Here is a 17,938-nt window from a genome sequence, read left to right on the forward strand (position 1 = left end):
CTGGCACTGTGCATGCCTCCATCACATGTACAGAAGATCACTCCCACCTCCCTCTTATTTTATGAAAATAATTCAACGAAATGTGTTTCTGAAAACATTTTAGGCGAGAAATAAGCCATGCAGTTGCTGAATCTTTTAGATTGACACCGGTCAGTTTAAAAGATTTTCGAGAGCTTGCGGGCGGCGGCCCTCCGTCTCTCGAAATTCGCCGCTCCGCGACGGCATTGCACGGCTTCTTACATAGACAATGAACGGGAACATTCCATTCCATCTTTGAATGAGTGGGGTTGGGAGATGGTATATTGAACCTAACATTCCTGTGTCTGACTTCACCCATGAAACAACTAATTAAAACATGTTCTGTTCTACTTTCAAATAAATCTGTTGAAATGTCTGTTGAAAACATTTTGTATGGATGTTTTCTTATGACTTCTGTTCATATTTATGCTTGTATATAATATATTCCCAGTTAGTTCCCATTATTCCCATTATTCCCATGGAGAGTTTCCAAATGACCTGGAATTTTCCGCCCCTTTGCAACCCTACTTCCAACATTGAGCACTCAGAGTGTCTTATTTATTTTATCTGACGGTCTCAAGTTGCTGTCAAGAGGTTATACAGGTTGTCATGTGACACTGTGACAGTACGATACAGAAACTATGCATGTTAGTACTTCTATAATCAGTCTACTGCTGGTGATGTACTGTCTTTTTCCTGGTTGCATTTTTTGTTTTCCATATAATTGGAGTGAATTCATACTTGACAATGCATAGATTCAACTGTAAACCCCAAAATATGAAACATGCCTTGCTCCAAAAATGGGTTTCCTTGGCAAAACTGGCTGAGAGCCTTTCATAAATTACAAACACCGAGATTTTGAGCAACTGCGAGTAGGTTTCCTGATATAACATGATTTTAACATTGTCATAACATAAAACAGTTTGTGGAAAAAGTTTGTTTTCGGGGAGCCTTTTCACATCTTTAACTAGAAACTGAGCCGATGTTTTTGTGTCGTGGTGGCAGCAACACTTGGCGTAGGATTAAAAAAGTGAGTGAAACGCAACAGAGATCAGTAAAGGGAAAGTTGCTGGTTCATGTGTCGCCGTGTAGAGGCGTGTTAAAATGTGCTGAAAGGCCTCTGAGAGACTCCTGAGTGAGTGAGCTGATTAAGAAACTGGTTGTACTGTACTCTCCTGATGTATGAGACGGGCTAGTATGTAAATGTGAAGCTGAGGATTTCACAAGCATGCAGTGCCAGAGAATGTCTCATCACAAAGACATCTATTTTCTGTAACCCTCGGGACACCTCATTACACAACTGAACCATTTGCTTCCAGCTTTTAGCATTTCATGGGATTTTTTTTCTGTGCTTTTTCTCCTCCCCTCCCCCTCCAGCTGTTATGGAGGCCTGGGACGCTCTTCATTAAGTAAGAATATTTCACTTAACCCTTTTTATTTGAAAGTTTGCACTTTGTGTATTTTATCATGTCAACTAAGATCAATGTGTCACATCTGTATGTCAATTAATGTTGAAGTGAAATCCCGTTGAAATCCCGTGGTTGTCTCGTGTTTCCAGTCGCTGCCTGTCTGCTGCTTCAGCTCTCTCTCACAATGACGCCAAACAAAGCCATCGAGATCCTCAGGGAGCACCGAGGAAGAGGAGCGATACAAACCGTGAAGGTGAGGGGTGGCTTTTCTTCTTCCCTGAATGAAGAAAATGTAATTCAGAAGATGTTTGCGGTTATTTAGAAGCTTCTTGCATTCAAACGGACCCTTACAAGCATTAACATGCATTGATATTGTAACTTTTAAGGCAATTGTACAAATATAAGTGACGATCCTTCGTCTAATGTGATGCCAAGCAAGTTTCAGCTATTTTAAGTTTATGACTAAATACTGAAATGTGCAGTTAGAGTGCCAGTTATGTGAAATCCATTGTTTTTTAATTAATCTGGCTAAAAGCTGCTAGACCTGTTTTTGTCATTGGTTTAAATGCTGCTCATTCTGTTTTTGTTTCTGTACATTTTAATTAACAAGCATGTCAACTAACGACTTCAACATTGCTTTTTTCCGTAGCAATACAACTTCCTCCATGAGTTTCGGGAAAGGTTCGCGGCCTACCAGGAGAGCAGAGAGGTTCTCATCCCCCGCTCAGTGTCCCGGTGATCACGCCTCTTCAAATCAATGAGCTGAAAATATTAATCTCCTCAAACTCTCATTAGTCAGCGACTCTTTCCTGATTGTGTGCGATATGTAGATGGATTCTCTAATAATTGCACTTTAACAGAATTCTGTAATATATTGGGTGTATATTGTTTTCTTTCCTCATTATAATCAAATTGAAGATTTTATGAGGAAATTCTGCTGGGGTGTTTAGTTTACATTGATATTTAAAAATGGAGGCTTCTGTTCTAAATAAACTGAGAAAAGCACCTACTTTTTTGTCCAATTATGTACATTTTCTGAAATTCTGTCTTCTAAATCTGTTATAATTGCATTATTAGCCACACTACTAGACTATGGCTATGCAAATATGTACTTAATGCTGGCTTATTAACTAATTTCCTTTTTAAAAGGTATGGAGTTAAAAAACAAAATTCCAGTCCATAATAACAGAGTGGGATCGTTTTTATTTAGATTCAAATAAACTTCGAGTTATTTCCCTAATGTGTCATGAGGGGGATCGAATGCATAAAAAAGTTGATATTATCCGAGACAAATGACCATAGCTTTCCCTGATAAATGTACACATTTGAAAACTATAAATACTAAATATTTATGAAAACGTATGTCTAAGGGCCTTGACTCTATAAAGAAACACTTTCTAGATTTGATTTAATGTGAAAGACCCAACACTGCAAGGAGTGCTTGATATATTGGAGACAAACAAAATCCAAAACATTGAATAAATTAACAGTGGAGTTCCTATTGTTGTTGTTCCTAAAAATGCACAAATGACATACGGTTCAGAAATTTCAAAAGGTACATCCAACAGTATGGCACGTCAGCAGATTCCTACCAAACCTCAAATGCATTAGGGAGAATAACAAAGTAATGTTTCCTAATGCTTAATATATCATTGTACTGTTGAGTCTACCTTTTTATTACAAATCGACAGCTGCGAGGACGATTCTACAGAAACACAGGTCACATACACGTCGCTGGCTACTCCGGAGTCACACTTCAGAAACAAATATTGCCATTGATTTCAACAGGGATTACATCATGTAAATGTGAAGTATGGAAAGAAAACATCGGTTCTAAAATGATGCGACAACCGGGTTGTGATTGTCCTTGTGCAACACGTTTCACTAAGTGATAACAACCCATGCACTTCAACCCTCACGGTACAAAACTGCACCGCCACGTCCCCAAAAACGTCCATTAACTATTTGTTTTTAGTGATGATAACAAATCACGCCTGGGTATAAATTAGCTGTTGAAGCCCAGAATCTAAATTCACAGGAAGAAGCTAATGTAGTTCAGCACACAGCTCAGATTCTCACAGATGTAATTGCACACCTGAAAATGTCTACCTAAGATCTGTAAACACTCAAAAGTAGGGAGCCAAGATGGGGGAAAAAAAATAAAATAAAAAAAACTTTATTCAAATCCCAATAATCAAAATCACCACATCATCAGAATAAAAAAAAAAAAAAGAGGAAAAAAAAAAAGTATCCATTCAGGATTGTCCTCATTTTCCATAAAATTTAAACTATAGTGCTATGAGAGGAACGCTGCGACCGAGATATTCTCTTAAAACAGGCTAAATGGTTTCCAAAATGACACTCTTTGCTGCGTGTGAACGGGGGTCGAGAGTTCGTCCGCTTTGAAATGGCGTCTTGTGTTGCTGAATGGTGGTCTCCAGCAGGTCCAGTGTTCCAGCACTAAGATCATAGTGTCTGGTCGTCTACTGTACATGCAGGTCCTTTACCCTCCATCGTCCGGTTTAAGAGCTCACCAGAACATAAATCATCCTGTTAGAAATGACAACAGGAAGTTCAACGAGTTAAACACTTGAAAATGTGTCGGACCATTTTTTATAATGTTTTAAAGCCCTGGTTTTGCTAAAGGTCATTATGACCTATATTACAATGCTCTTCAGCATTTTGGGAAATACACTTATTTTACCCATAGGGGCGGAGCTTCATTTTAAAAAGCAAATATTGATCCTCATCTAAATCTCGGCCAAAAAGCAAATAAGTGGATTTTCCCCAAGTGTCAAATATTCCTTTAATGATATTAGAGTTGGCACAAGATCAGTATTAAATAGATTTACCATTTTATTTTAAATTATATTACCTGATTTAACAGATTATGCACAAATCTTATGTAAATCACCCCTCTTTTAAAACGTACAACCAAAGCAAGCAGAAGAAAAATACTGCGTACCCGTAGAGATAGTAGAAGAACGACAGGAGGTAGAAAGCCAGTTTGCACCAGCCTTCTTTTTGACAGAACGCCAGGATGTCGGCGTTCATGATGGTTGTCGGGTCGTAGAGTCCTGGACAGCTCATCACGGGTCTGCTCATGTACCTGCATCACAGTGACAATGTGGCGTTTTCAAAAAATCTGATAATACCGTCATACTTTGTGCAGTACATAATCGTATTGGTAGACTATAACGAGTAATTCCCGTTTATGCGAGGTACCCACCTCCAGACATGATAAGCCAGCAGTGGCAGGTTGAGACAGAGGGTGAGCCACTCGGCCGCACAGAAGAACATCACACAGAAGAAGAAATGGATGAGATACTCTGGGAGAACCAGCTGAAAACGGCAAAATGGAAAATGTCAGAATCAACATACAGCGTAGAGTCAGTCCAACCCCCTTGTTCTTCTAAACCTGATTGCTGATTTGCTGCCACTTAGTGATATATAGACACATTATTAAATTCCCCACACAGACTACTTCATTATTACCAAGAGTTACATGGAATAAGCCAGTCAGATGACTAAACCTTATGAGGTTACAGAGCCTCAAAAGGCCTTTTTCACAAAGAGCTATTTAAAGAGCCAGATCTAAAAACTGCAGACATCTCCACAGAGAGTCCAATACTAATGAGCTAGTCCTTGTTTTATAAATGCATTTTATACATGCATGCGTTGTCTCACTAAATGGGGCCCAGTTTTATGTTCTGGTACTCCACGTTATTATGTGTACCATGTAAGCTGTCGTGCCGTAGGTGAAATACAGAAACAGTGCTTTATCATGCACTGATCCGACAGTGTCAAACACAATAAACAGGGTGAAAAATTAAACTAAATTGTAGTGACTAACAGAGGGGAAGAAAAAAACCCCAGTCAGTCAACTTCCCACAACGAGACTTGTGCATTACTTTCAGATATCCTCGATCTAATGTGGCAAAAACATTTGTGGCTGCTTTTAGCCAAGCCATACCTAGATTTGTAAATCATGTGAATCTAGAAATCTACTAGACATTTTAGCACGTGGATAGAAATTAGGATTAATTTCCCACCCTGGTTATATGTCATGCATCGTCAAACCTGACCGATCTGAACGAAACTTGCTCTGGAGAATATCTGCGCGTCTCAACATCAACATCTTTTACATTGATGGGTCAAACCCACAGATCATCCCACTTCCTGACAAACGGACCAGGCGACACACTGGAGCGGGGACCATGCTGTGAGCACTCGCAGTGTTGATGCAGCAGCCTTTGCTTCAGGTTGACAGAGTTCGATGTGGTGCGGGGGTTCAGGGGGGGGCAGATGGAGGCACCACATGGAAGCCATGCATTCAAAAAGAGCAGAGGGCGGACGGGGGTGGGTGGGGGCGACCGACAGCCCACAGATGGAAAGGTGAGGGGGGCGTGTAGGATAAAGGAAGGGGAGGTGGAGGGGCTATAATGTGTTGAAATCCTGCACTGTGCTGCCAAATACGAAACAACTGATCACGGCACAAAAAAGGAAACGTGCCAACTGAGCTGACAATCCACACGCAAAAAGTCTGGTCAAAACTGCACGTAGTACTGTGGGATAGCACATCGTGGATTAGAGGAAGCTGCACTTTAACACTAAAATAACTCCTCCTACTACTGAAAATCACTAACCAATCAGTGGCCCCCAAATATTGCTGAGCTGGAGAGTGTTGGGATTCTGCAGCCATCTGGTCTGAACCACAGGTGATGTAGGTTAGAGCCAACGCTGAGCTCTTTTACGGATAGCTCAGTTCTGCCTACTGCTGCATCAGACTGCAGCCTGCACCGCGCCATAATAACTCAAGTTTGAAGATTTAAAAAGCTGGAACATTAAATCAAATTTCCTCAAAGACACCTATCGAGTATCACTCCTGAACCGTGACCTACAGCTCAAGTAGCCACTACTTAAAAAAGTGTTTTCTACGAAATCCAATGACCTCATCTGACTACGAACGTTGTAGTGTAAAAGCTCCGGGAACGTGCGTGCCTGGTGTCATGTTACCGTTGTCTCATACACAAGACAGGTTTCCTGGGAATTTACGGTAACAGTAACTATAACACTATTTGAAAACAAAGGGTAGGTTGTAATAAAGATCATGCATGTTTGAGCATTTGCAAGTCTTTTCAGTTAACAGCTACACTTTTATCAATAACATTGGATATTTCATCCCAGCCAATGTTTTCCGCTACTAGACACCGTGGCTCCCTATACCTAAATGAGCAGCTTAATTGGTTAGATGAGGCATACAAAAAAAAAAGAAGTCACAACAATTATTCCTGTTAATGCTCATACCCTAAAAGTGGCAGAAAAAAAACGTATCCACAACAGTCCAAAGTACTCATAAAATTAATCGATCTACTACATGATGGCAAAAGTCCCGAGGCACAGGTGGCATGTGGTCTAATCCCGAGCTGAACTCTGGCCTTAACTCTGAGATTAGTTAACTGAAAAGACGTTTGCAAACACTTCTCCGTGCAAAATGACAAGACTGCAGACTTGAGTAGAACTGAGCGGGCATTTTAAAGATTGGTACAAACCTTTATTGCAATTTTGACTCTTTTAATCTTTTTGACCTTTTCAATTGTCTTTTTGCCGTTAACAAAAGTGTAAAAAAAAAAAAAAAGCAGATTAGGAAAAAAAACAACAAAAAGGGCATTAGAGTTTGACAGCTGATAAGATCTCTAAATTCACAACAGGCAGGTTATTTAGCATAACAGTGCAGAGAAATGATTGAAAATAGACAGGCGGATAAAGTCATCCTAAAAAAAAAAAGAAAGACCTTTCAACAGAGCATTGTCGGACATGCAGTCAAAGAGGCAAGTAAGGCGTGTCACGGTGGTGTCACTTACCGGATTTAAAGTGTTACACTGATCTATAGGATTCTTGTAATCGGTCTTCAGCTCATCAAATGCAATTATCTGGGGAACAACATGATCATAGTTTTATAATGTACACAGAGCAGCTCAATGGAAATCTACATTTATGTAAAAATACAATGCATCAACTAATATTTAGATAGATACAACAAAAAGATAAAAAACATACAACCCATATACGTTCCTAAGAGTTTTAACCAGCAGTAAAAAAAAAATCCAACCACTAAAATCAGCTCGAGCAGCAAATCCTCACAAATTGATCACATTTTCAAAGTGAAAGCATTGCCGTCAGAGCAAGGCAGTCTTTGTACTCCTGTGTTTTTAGCCCTGAAACGTTTCCCGTTACACCAACAGGACATTTCGCAGCACATAGCCGATGTTTTCCGACCGAGACACTAGTACACACTTCTCGTTTACGTGCAGCAGCTGACTGTGCCTGTGGGGGTTTAACACGAGCAACGATGCAACTTTGTCGGGCAATGCCAGTGTTGACATGTTGACTATATAACTAGAACAAGATGCCACTGGCATGGAGTGTGACATGTTGGGAATGGGGTGGCTCAAGGAAAACGGGTGATCACGGGGCGGTTTTTGTCGTTAATGTTAGCTAAGCCTGCTAAAATGCTGGCTAGCAGTTAGCTCAACGCCAATCTTGTAACAAACCTGATACAACTCCACGGTGTGTTGCGATGACACAACAGCGTGTTGTTTGTCTGTGCGTTTTAACTGCCAGCTAGCCTTAGCTTTAGCTTCCAGCCTAACGGTTGGGTGGCGCGAGCCATTCATTCTAGAACGGGCGCGTTCCGTGTCGCGTTCACTGAGCACGGAGCGCAAGGCGGTTGCTCCGGAGTTAGCTTGGATACGTTCTGAGCGGACGTTAAAAACCTCCCTGGCTACGTAGCCACAGAGCTGGCCTAGTGTCCGGTCTTTGCCGGCCCCCTTCTTTCTCGCCTCCCCCCCACACACACTTATGTGCGACGCTGGGGTGGCGGGCCCGCGGTCTTATCTAAAGTTGTCCCGAGTGTGTACTTACATGCCAGATGGCGAAGAAGATAAGCGCCGCTGTGAGCAGCAGAGCGAGCATGTAACAAAAGGCCGCGAATGTGAACGCCATTTTTCTCCAGTTCTGCTAGTGCGGGTTCCTGGCTCGGGTCGGCGGATGATGCAGGCAAGCGGAGTTTCGCAACCGATTTCAGATCTGTCAGCGGGTCTTCTTCATCGGCAAGTGTTTAGCGAGCTGGTATCCTCACTGTTGCATTACTGCCATCCTCTGGACAAACGTATGTACTGCAGTGAATCTTCTTCTGGTTAATGGCGCATCATAGTTTCTCACTATATACCGCCACCTGCTGTACTACTACACAGGAGTGTGTAACTAGAACGTTGGCAATCGATACTTAACTCATAAAATAAAAGGGAAAAATAAACAAAAAAACAAACAAATAATGATATTTCTAAATTATTTTGATTAATTATGTATCATTCAGATACATAATAAAATACCTGTTTCTTTGTCCTTCTAATCCTTGCTCTTGTAAAATATTGTGTATGTCATTTTCTTCATCCAGTTCTTTTCATTTCTGCCTGTGCTGTGTGTTTTTAGCTTATTTACCAGCAATTTCATTGCCATATATTCCATGGTGAGCTGGTAGCCAGCAGAACTCTACAACCAACCCAAGGCTTGTGATATTGGGAAGGAGGTACTTTACCTCTACTGCAGTGAGTCTTTGCTGTTCTGCCACAAACTTTCCTAAAAAAAAAACAATTCAATTATGAATATTTCTGCCTATTTTATTCCACGTTTGTGTTGAAAAGTGCAGTCGTTTTTTTAACTTAAATTATTTATTTTTTGTGATCTGATTAGGGCCCGTGCGCCAACAACATTGGAGCTGCGAAGCCCTATTGAAATGCTGTTGTCGCCATTTTGAATTTTGTGAAAAACATGTTTTTGACAACTTCTCCTCAAGCATAGATCCGATTCTCACCAACATTTCTGTAGATCATCACTAGATGAAGCTGATCAATCGATTTCAAAGGCTTTGTGAAATATCTTTGCGTTCAGAAGTTATTAGCCAATGAACATAAAAAGAGGTGGGACTTTAGAAATCAATACACATAACTCAATAACCTTTAACCCAATCATCATCAAACTTGGAGGATATGTTGACATATCTCCCTGGAACATGTCCTGAAAGTTTTATTAATATCAACCACTCGAAGGCGCTACAGTAAATCACCCATTTTTGGGCCATTTTAGGCAATGTTTTTGCCAATTGCAGGGGTTTGTATTTTAACTAACTCCTCCTACACTGTTGATACGATTCCTGCCAAACTCACTGAGACTGTTCTAGAGGCCTCAACGATGAAAAATCATCAAAAGGTCTTACATTAGTCAAAGGGCATGGCCAAGACAGTGCCATGAACATGGACGAATTTCATGCTTCGCCACAAAACTCAAAACTGTTATAACTTCAGTGTCCATTGTCTGATCTGACAAAAAAATCATGTCTGCACTGCAATATTGACTCATAGTCAGAGCGCCACCTGATGGTACCTGGAAATATCATGTTTTTACACTTTTACCGCTCCTCCTAAAAGATGAACACCTTTATCTTTATGGGGTCAGTTCAGTCTCATTAATAATGAATGCACAGAGAAGGATTCACAAATGTGTAATGTGATTTGTATATAAATGGCTCTCTTCTCACCAATACACACCTACATTTTAACGAATAATAGGTAGATTTCTGAATCTTTCCTATTCCTATCCTATCCTGAACACAAGTCATTCTGGAATTATTGAGAAAAGTATTCTTATAGCACCTCAAATGTTCATAAATCTACCTATTATTCGTTAAATGTAGGGCGTTTACTTTGTAATATATCCTAATTGGTACAGTAAAAATGCTTGATTTTCAGTTTCTATGTAGTCAGAGATGTCCTGAAAACAAATCTATCAGTATCATGCTGGAATTATTGAGAAAAGTATTTTTATAGCACCCCAAATATTCAGAAATCTACCTATTATTCAGTAAAATGTAGGACATTTACTTTGTAATATATCTTAATTGGTACAGTAAAAATGCTTGATTTTCAGTTTGTAAGTAGTCAGAGTTGTCCTGAAAACAAGTCTATCAATGTCTTTCTGGAATTATTGAGAAAAGTATTTTTATAGCACCCCAAACATTCATAAATCAATGTATTTGGTAAAAATGTAGGACATTAACTTTGTAATATATCTCAATTGGTACAGTAAAAATGCTTGATTTCCAGTATGTATGTCTGAGATGTCTTGAACACAAATCTATCAGTCATTTTCTGAAAGACTTGTTGTTATCTTTACAGCAACCCACATAATGAAGAATTAGACAGTTCCTCACAATTAATGCCAATTTCCTGTTAGTTTATAGGAGACATAGACAATATGTTTGTACTCAATGTGAATAAAAATTCAAATTCATATGTATAAATATATTTGCTTCTTAAACAATTTATTTAGCTTTTATTTTGAAACCGGAATTTGTCACTCTTGGTTCCTTCCAGCTTTGTAAAGTTTGACGCTCGTTCCCGATCTGGGCAATCTGCATGTGTCTACCATCAATATGAGTAGGCTATAAGGGGGCACTGCCATTTTAGGGTCGGCTTGCTTGACAACAGAGATTTAAGTGTTGGTTGGCTTGACCGCAGTAGTCGAGCATGATGACTTTAATTGTCTTATACGGTTGAGCAGGTTGAGGTGGTGATCATCAGTTGACAGCTCCACCCCTCTCTTCACCCGAGTGTCCAAATCAGGCTTCAGATCCGACGAAACGATCACAAAATCGATCATCGACCTTTGGCCTAGGGTGCTCTGGTACCACGTTCACTTATGAGCATCCTTATGTTCGAACATGGTGTTCGTTATGGACACTCACACATGACTAGCACAGAAGTCCAACAACAAACGGCCACTCGGATTTAGATCAGCGAGGCCGTTCCTCCCAATCACGCTGCTCCAGGTATCTCTATCGTTGCCCATGTGCGTGTTGAAGTCTCCCAGCAGAACTATGGAGTCCCCAACTGGAGCCCCATGCAGGACTCCATTCAGGGTCTCCAAGAAGGGAATATTCCGAACGGCTGTTTCGTGCATATGCACAAACAACAGTCAGAGTTTTCCCCCCCTTAACCCGCAGGCATAGGGAGGGGACCCTCTCGTCCACCAACGTAAACTCCGACACAGCGGCACTCAGCCGGGGATTTGTGAGTATCCCCACACCCGCCCGGCGCCTTACAGCTTGGTCAACTCCAGAGAAGAATAGAGTCCAATCCCTATCCAGGAGAATGGTTCCAGAGCCAAGGCTGTGCGTAGGGGTCAGCCCCACCAGATCTAACTGGTAGCGCTCCAACTCCCGCACAAGCTCTGGCTCCCTCCCCCACAGAGTGGTGACTTTCCACTTCCCCAGAGCCAGCTTCTGCCACCTGGGTCTGGTCCGTTGAGGTCCCCGGCCTCTACTGCCACCATATGGCAGCACACCCGACCCCAGCGGTTCCCCCCGCGGGTGGTGAGCCCACAGGATGGCTAAGGCGTGATTGCCACATTGCTTCTTCGGGCTCAGTGGCAAGCCCGGCCACCAGGCACTCGCTGTCGGGCCCTTCCTCTGGGCCTGGCTCCAGACGGGGGCCCAGGGCTTTCTCCAGGCTGGGTCACTCCTCTTCTTCCTAGGTTATTCATGGGGTCTTTTGAACCATTCTTAGTCTGGCCCCTCACCTGAGACTAATTTGTCATGGGAAACCCTACAGGAGCACAAAGCTCCAGACAACACAGCTCTCAGGGTCATGGGGACACACAAACCTCTACACCGCGTTAAGGTGATGGTTCCCGGAGAGGTTTTTTTTTTTATTTTATTATTATTATTTTTTTATCAACATCAACTTCCTCTTACATGTTTTTTATTATTGAGCAAATTTAACACAAATTTATACTATAAACAAATTAAAGATTTAGGTCAAATCAAGGTCATATCAGTATGGAATATGGATAAAACCGGAGCACCCGGAGGAAAACCACAAAACATTTTTTAAGACTTTTCAAAATTTGAAGGGAATCGGTGTATGGAATGTGGATAAAACCGGAGCACCCGGAGGAAAACCACAAAAATATTTAGACTTTTCAAAATTTGAAGGGAATCGGTGTATGGAATGTGGATAAAACCGGAGCACCCGGAGGAAAACCACCATTTTTTTTGAGACATTTCAAAATTTGAAGGGAATCGGTGTATGGAATGTGGATAAAACCGGAGCACCCGGAGGAAAACCACAAAAAAATGTAGACCTCTCAAAATGTGAAGGGAATCGGTGTCTGTACGCATTCGCTAGTGTTCTTCAAACAGTCATTCATCAAATTAAAGGCAACTTCTTTGTAATAGTAGTTGTTTGCGTCTTCTTCCAGGTGAACCATTGTAACAAAGCTGTGTTGTAGGGCTTGCCGGGGCGTGATTCTGGTCTCTGCATTTGTATCCAGTAACTGTTTTAGGAGACTTAAAAATGCCATACTGTCTGTTTGCTCCTCATCGTAAACTTGCATTGACATTACTGCTTCTTCCAAGTTATGATTATTGTCAAAATTCCAGTTTGATATTTTGGGATTCTTACCGGTTGCCTCCTCATACTCCTTCAGGGTCTTGAGTCTCCATCTTTGATTTGTTGAGCTCTGTTCCCTGCAGAAATACTTAGAGGTGTTCTTCCCATTATGCAGCAGGTGATCATCTGGCTGACCAAGCAAATGGCAAATCTGTTTCAGCTCATGGTATGTTGATGACCCATTGAGGAGGTTACAGCCAAAATACAGAAATGCCACAACACATCCCAGTCCCCACATGTCGATGGCTTCAGATATGGGGAGGCCTAACATCACCTCTGGAGCTCTGTATCCATGCGGTTGCATGATCATTCCAACTCTTACTTCTGAGGCTGGAATGGCCAAACCGAAGTCAATTAATTTCACCCTGAAAGGCTTTTCCCCTTGGTTGACGAGCATGACGTTGTCAGGTTTCAGATCTGTGTGGATGACACCAATACTCTTCAGAGCTTCAAGTGCTACAAGCAGCTGTTGTATGACTGGGCGGATTGTATATAGAGAGAATGCTGATTGGCTCTGTACCACAAGGTCGAAAAGGCTTGTGTCCAGCATCTCGAAGGCGAGACAAGGCCTGTTTTGGAATGTGAAATTGTCTATGAATCTCACCAAGTTTTTTTTCTCAGGGTTAAGAGCACTGATTTTTTGCAGCATTTCCAGTTCATGGATGTAATCCCCCATGTCTTTGACGATCTTGATGGCTGTAGTCTGGGATGTTTTTAAGTTGAGACACTTTGCAACTTTGCCAAAGCATCCTTCTCCAATGAAGTCCATAACGTGGTAGTTTACAGACTCACTGGAAATTATTTGGTGCTTTTGTACCAGGAATAATTCATTTTCAGAGACACTGAGAGAATCAAACTGGGGACAAACAGTCATCAAATCAAAGGAAACTTCTTTGTAATAGTAGTTGTTTGCGTCTTCTTCCAGTTCTTCCAGGTGAACCATTGTAACAAAGCTGTGTTGTAGGGCTTGCCGGGGCATGATTCTGGTCTCAGCATTTGTATCCAGTAACTGTTTTAGGAGACTTAAAAATGCCATCCTGTCTGTTTGCTCCTCATCGTAAACTGGCATTGACATTACAGCTTCTTCCAAGTTTTGATCATTGTCAAAATGCCAGTTTGATGTTTCGGGATTCTTACCGGTCGCCTCCTCATACTCCTTCGGGGTCTTGAGTCTCCATCTTTGATTTGTTGAGCTCTCTTCCCTGCAGAAATACTCAGAGGTGTTCTTCCCATTATGCAGCAGGTGATCATCTGGCTGACCAAGCAAATGGCAAATGTGTTTCAGCTCGTGGTATGTTGATGACCAATTGAGGAGGTGACGGCCGAAATACAGAAATGCCACGACACATCCCAGTCCCCACATGTCGATGGCTTCAGATATGGGGAGGCCTAACATCACCTCTGGAGCTCTGTATCCAAGCGCTTGCATGATCATTCCAACTTTTACTTCTGAGGCTGGAATGGCCAAACCGAAGTCAATTAATTTCACCCTGAAAGGCTTTTCCGCTTGGTTGACGAGCATGACGTTGTCAGGTTTCAGATCTGTGTGGATGACACCAATACTCTTCAGAGCTTCAAGCGCTACAAGCAGCTGTTGTATGATTGGGCGGATTGTATTTAGAGACAATGCTAATTGGCTCTGTACCACAAGGTTGGAAAGGCTTGTGTCCAGCATCTCGAAGGCGAGGCAAGGCCTGTTTTGGAATGTGAAATTGTCTATGAATCTCACCAAGTTTTTTTTCTCAGGGTTAAGAGCACTGATTTTTTGCAGCATTTCCAGTTCATGGATGCAATTCCTCATGTCTTTGAGGATCTTGATGGCTGTAGTCTCTGCTGTTTTTAAGTTGATGCACTTTGCAACTTTGCCAAAGCATCCTTCTCCAATGAAGTCCATAACGAGGTAGTTTACAGACTCACTGGAAATTATCTGGTGCTTTTGTACCAGGAATAATTCATTGTCAGAGACACTGAGAGAATCAAACTGGGGACAAACAGTCATCAAATCAAAGGAAACTTCTTTGTAATAGTAGTTGTTTGCGTCTTCTTCCAGGTGAACCATTGTAACAAAGCTGTGTTGTAGGGCTTGCCGGGGCGTGATTCTGGTCTCAGCATTTGTATCCAGTAACTGTTTTAGGAGACTTAAAAATGCCATCCTGTCTGTTTGCTCCTCATCGTAAACTGGCATTGACATTACAGCTTCTTCCAAGTTTTGATCATTGTCAAAATGCCAGTTTGATGTTTCGGGATTCTTACCGGTTGCCTCCTCATACTCCTTCGGGGTCTTGAGTCTCCATCTTTGATTTGTTGAGCTCTGTTCCCTGCAGAAATACTCAGAGGTGTTCTTCCCATTATGCAGCAGGTGATCATCTGGCTGACCAAGCAAATGGCAAATGTGTTCCAGCACGTGGTATGTTGATGACCCATAGAGGAGGTGACGGCCGAAATACAGAAATGCCACGACACATCCCAGTCCCCACATGTCGATGGCTTCAGATATGGGGAGGCCTAACATCACCTCTGGAGCTCTGTATCCAAGCGGTTGCATGATCATTCCAACTTTTACTTCTGAGGCTGGAATGGCCAAACCGAAGTCAATTAATTTAACCCTGAAAGGCTTTTCCGCTTGGTTGACGAGCATGACGTTGTCAGGTTTCAGATCTGTGTGGATGACACCAATACTCTTCAGAGCTTCAAGCGCTACAAGCAGCTGTTGTATGACTGGGCGGATTGTATATAGAGAGAATGCTGATTGGCTCTGTACCACAAGGTCGAAAAGGCTTGTGTCCAGCATCTCGAAGGCGAGGCAAGACATGTTTTGGAATGTGAAATTGTCTATGAATCTCACCAAGTTTTTTTTCTCAGGGTCAAGAGCACTGATTTTTTGCAGCATTTCCAGTTCATAGATGTAATCCTCCATGTCTTTGACGATCTTGATGGCTGTAGTCTCTGCTGTTTTTAAGTTGATGCACTTTGCAACTTTGCCAAAGCATCCTTCTCCAATGAAGTCCATTACGAGGTAGTTTTCAGACTCCCTGGAGATTATCTGATGCTTTTGTAATGGGAATGATCCACCGTCTTGATTAGGGTAGGTATTCATGCCTTCCTCATAGTGATCCATTGAAACAACCAGTTCTTGTTTGTAGGATTCTTGTCTCGAACTATATTTATAGGCTTTATCAGAGTGACATCACAGACAAAGTCAAAGTCATCACATCAAAGCCAACATTAGTGACATCAAAGCCAAGACATTATGTCATTCCGGAACACAACTCCAACTCCCCCCCATTATTATTTTATGTAACTAGCTAAAATTCATCATTGATATCCACAAACTATGCAAATATTACATGAAATATTAAAAGAAACATGTTTTATTTTTTCACATTCAGCAGTCTGGACAGAAAACTAACAGACTCTGGTTCACCATTTTTAGATAGACGTTTTGCATCAGTTTCATTCATAATAGATCCAAACCAGGTTGTCCAAGACAGGTAGTTTTACCGGGTAGGACATTGATAATCTGATCATGTTATGACATTGTGCTTGGTCTGATGGTGTCAAGGAGACCATCTAGTCATAAAATGATGGACAATGATTAAATTGAGACCTTCACTCTCTTTCACTCCATTAATTTGGTGACAATGGCAAATAATAATAAATGAATATTAAACATGACAACATATTTGCTTTACTGAGTGTTTCCTTACTCTTTCTCCCGTCTTCAATCTCTTCTAGGAAGCGGTTGAGCTGCTTCTGATGAGCTTCCTTGTGGTTCTCCAGCTGCTCCTCAAACAAAAAAAAATCACTTTCCAGACACACAATCATTCAAATTGCAGTCCCCAACGGTTTACAGATGGTTTGTCTGACTGTTTTCAGGGGCACCTGTCCTCACCTCTATGTCTTCGTCTCTATCCAGTCTGCAGTCCTTGCGTCTTTTCTCAGGTCAGGTCAGAGGGGAACTAGCTCTAACTCCACAATTCAAAAATGCACCCAAACTGCCAAGGGACTCCCAGTCACTTCTGACACACTTGGTCTAATATCACGTGTTAAATGGGGGCTCAGAACAATTACCCCAGTCATTGTTCCATAAAACAATTTCATTCAATCAAAATAGTTATTTCAAGTATGCTTGAAGAGTACGGCTTGACTCTTGATAGCTTTGAGGCGTGCAAAAGCTGTACTTGAGGGGGTAAAGAATCCTTAAGGTCTGGTCAGGGCAGATTTTTTATGTTTTATGCACATCTGAAAGAAAGAGATGCCTTGAAGGTGGTGTATATTTGTTTCAGTGAGATCATTTTTTTTTGCTTATACTTTGATTATGCAAAAAAAAAAAAAAAACGTGCCTGTCCGTATGGTCCCAACTTCAAACACTTACCACAGTCACATCGCTATATGTGTGCTATGTGTACACATAAATGCAATTCCAATGTATTGGTCGCTGGAGTGAATAAACAATGAACTTTGAGTTGGTCGGTTTGTTGCAATCCAGTGACTTTGGGACTTTATGTCGGAGTGCGTTGCAGACATGGACAAAACATCAGTTATGAGCGCACTATCTGCTGGTAAAGCAGATATGATAGCCAGCGGTGGTTAAACACAAAGCAGCAAACGTTTCTGTTGAAGCACTAATTTGGACACATTACAAGCTGGATGAAAATCCAAATAGAGAGAAAAAAGACACACGGTTCTTGTATAAATGTAATATTTTAATGTTCTTGTGATGACTATGATCAAAGTGCCATCTGATTTAAATAGCAGTCCTTCATTTGCACTGTTTTGTTGTTTTCACAAACAATTCATGACTGTTTCATCATATCTTTCCTGAACAGGTGTAACAAAACCATAGTCCCTGTTTCCGTTTCCCACACATGAGAAGCAGTCTGGCCCTTCAAGCCCTCCCAGTGTACCTGGAGGAGGAGGAGGAGGAGGAGGAGGAGGAGTTCTTACAACGTACGCACTTGGTTCCCTCGCAGAAATGTCGATATTACAGTTAGTAATTAC

General features: G+C 41.5%; 2 protein-coding genes across 6 annotated transcripts in view; one reads left to right on the plus strand and one right to left on the minus strand.

Annotated features, from left to right (window-relative positions):
* Positions 1–2,431, plus strand: part of cdkn3 (cyclin dependent kinase inhibitor 3) — a 6,679-nt gene extending 4,248 nt beyond the window's left edge. For all 3 annotated transcript variants that reach the window (XM_084012827.1, XM_084012826.1, XM_084012828.1), the window contains exons 6-8: positions 1,396–1,427; positions 1,577–1,680; positions 2,077–2,431. In XM_084012827.1, coding sequence (XP_083868953.1) covers positions 1,396–1,427; positions 1,577–1,680; positions 2,077–2,166 — 226 coding nt within the window. In that variant the 3' untranslated portion in view covers positions 2,167–2,431. The remainder of the gene's footprint in view (positions 1–1,395; positions 1,428–1,576; positions 1,681–2,076) is intronic.
* Positions 2,432–3,087: 656 nt separating this feature from the next.
* cnih1 (cornichon family member 1) overlaps positions 3,088–17,938 on the minus strand; it is a 196,164-nt gene continuing 181,313 nt past the window's right edge. The window contains exons 2-7 of one of the 3 annotated variants that reach the window (XM_084012863.1): positions 8,352–8,434; positions 7,292–7,360; positions 6,980–7,027; positions 4,657–4,769; positions 4,393–4,536; positions 3,088–3,977 (exon numbers count right to left, since the gene is read on the minus strand). In XM_084012863.1, coding sequence (XP_083868989.1) covers positions 3,950–3,977; positions 4,393–4,536; positions 4,657–4,769; positions 6,980–7,027; positions 7,292–7,360; positions 8,352–8,432 — 483 coding nt within the window. In that variant the 5' untranslated portion in view covers positions 8,433–8,434 and the 3' untranslated portion in view covers positions 3,088–3,949. Of the gene's footprint in view, positions 3,978–4,392; positions 4,537–4,656; positions 4,770–6,979; positions 7,028–7,291; positions 7,361–8,351; positions 8,541–17,938 lie in introns of those variants that run through there. The other 2 variants (XM_084012865.1, XM_084012864.1) reach the window with 2 other exon arrangements.

Source organism: Eutrigla gurnardus, assembly GCF_963514095.1.
Source record: "Eutrigla gurnardus genome assembly, chromosome: 7".
In the NCBI taxonomy this organism is placed as follows: Eukaryota; Metazoa; Chordata; class Actinopteri; order Perciformes; family Triglidae; genus Eutrigla; species Eutrigla gurnardus.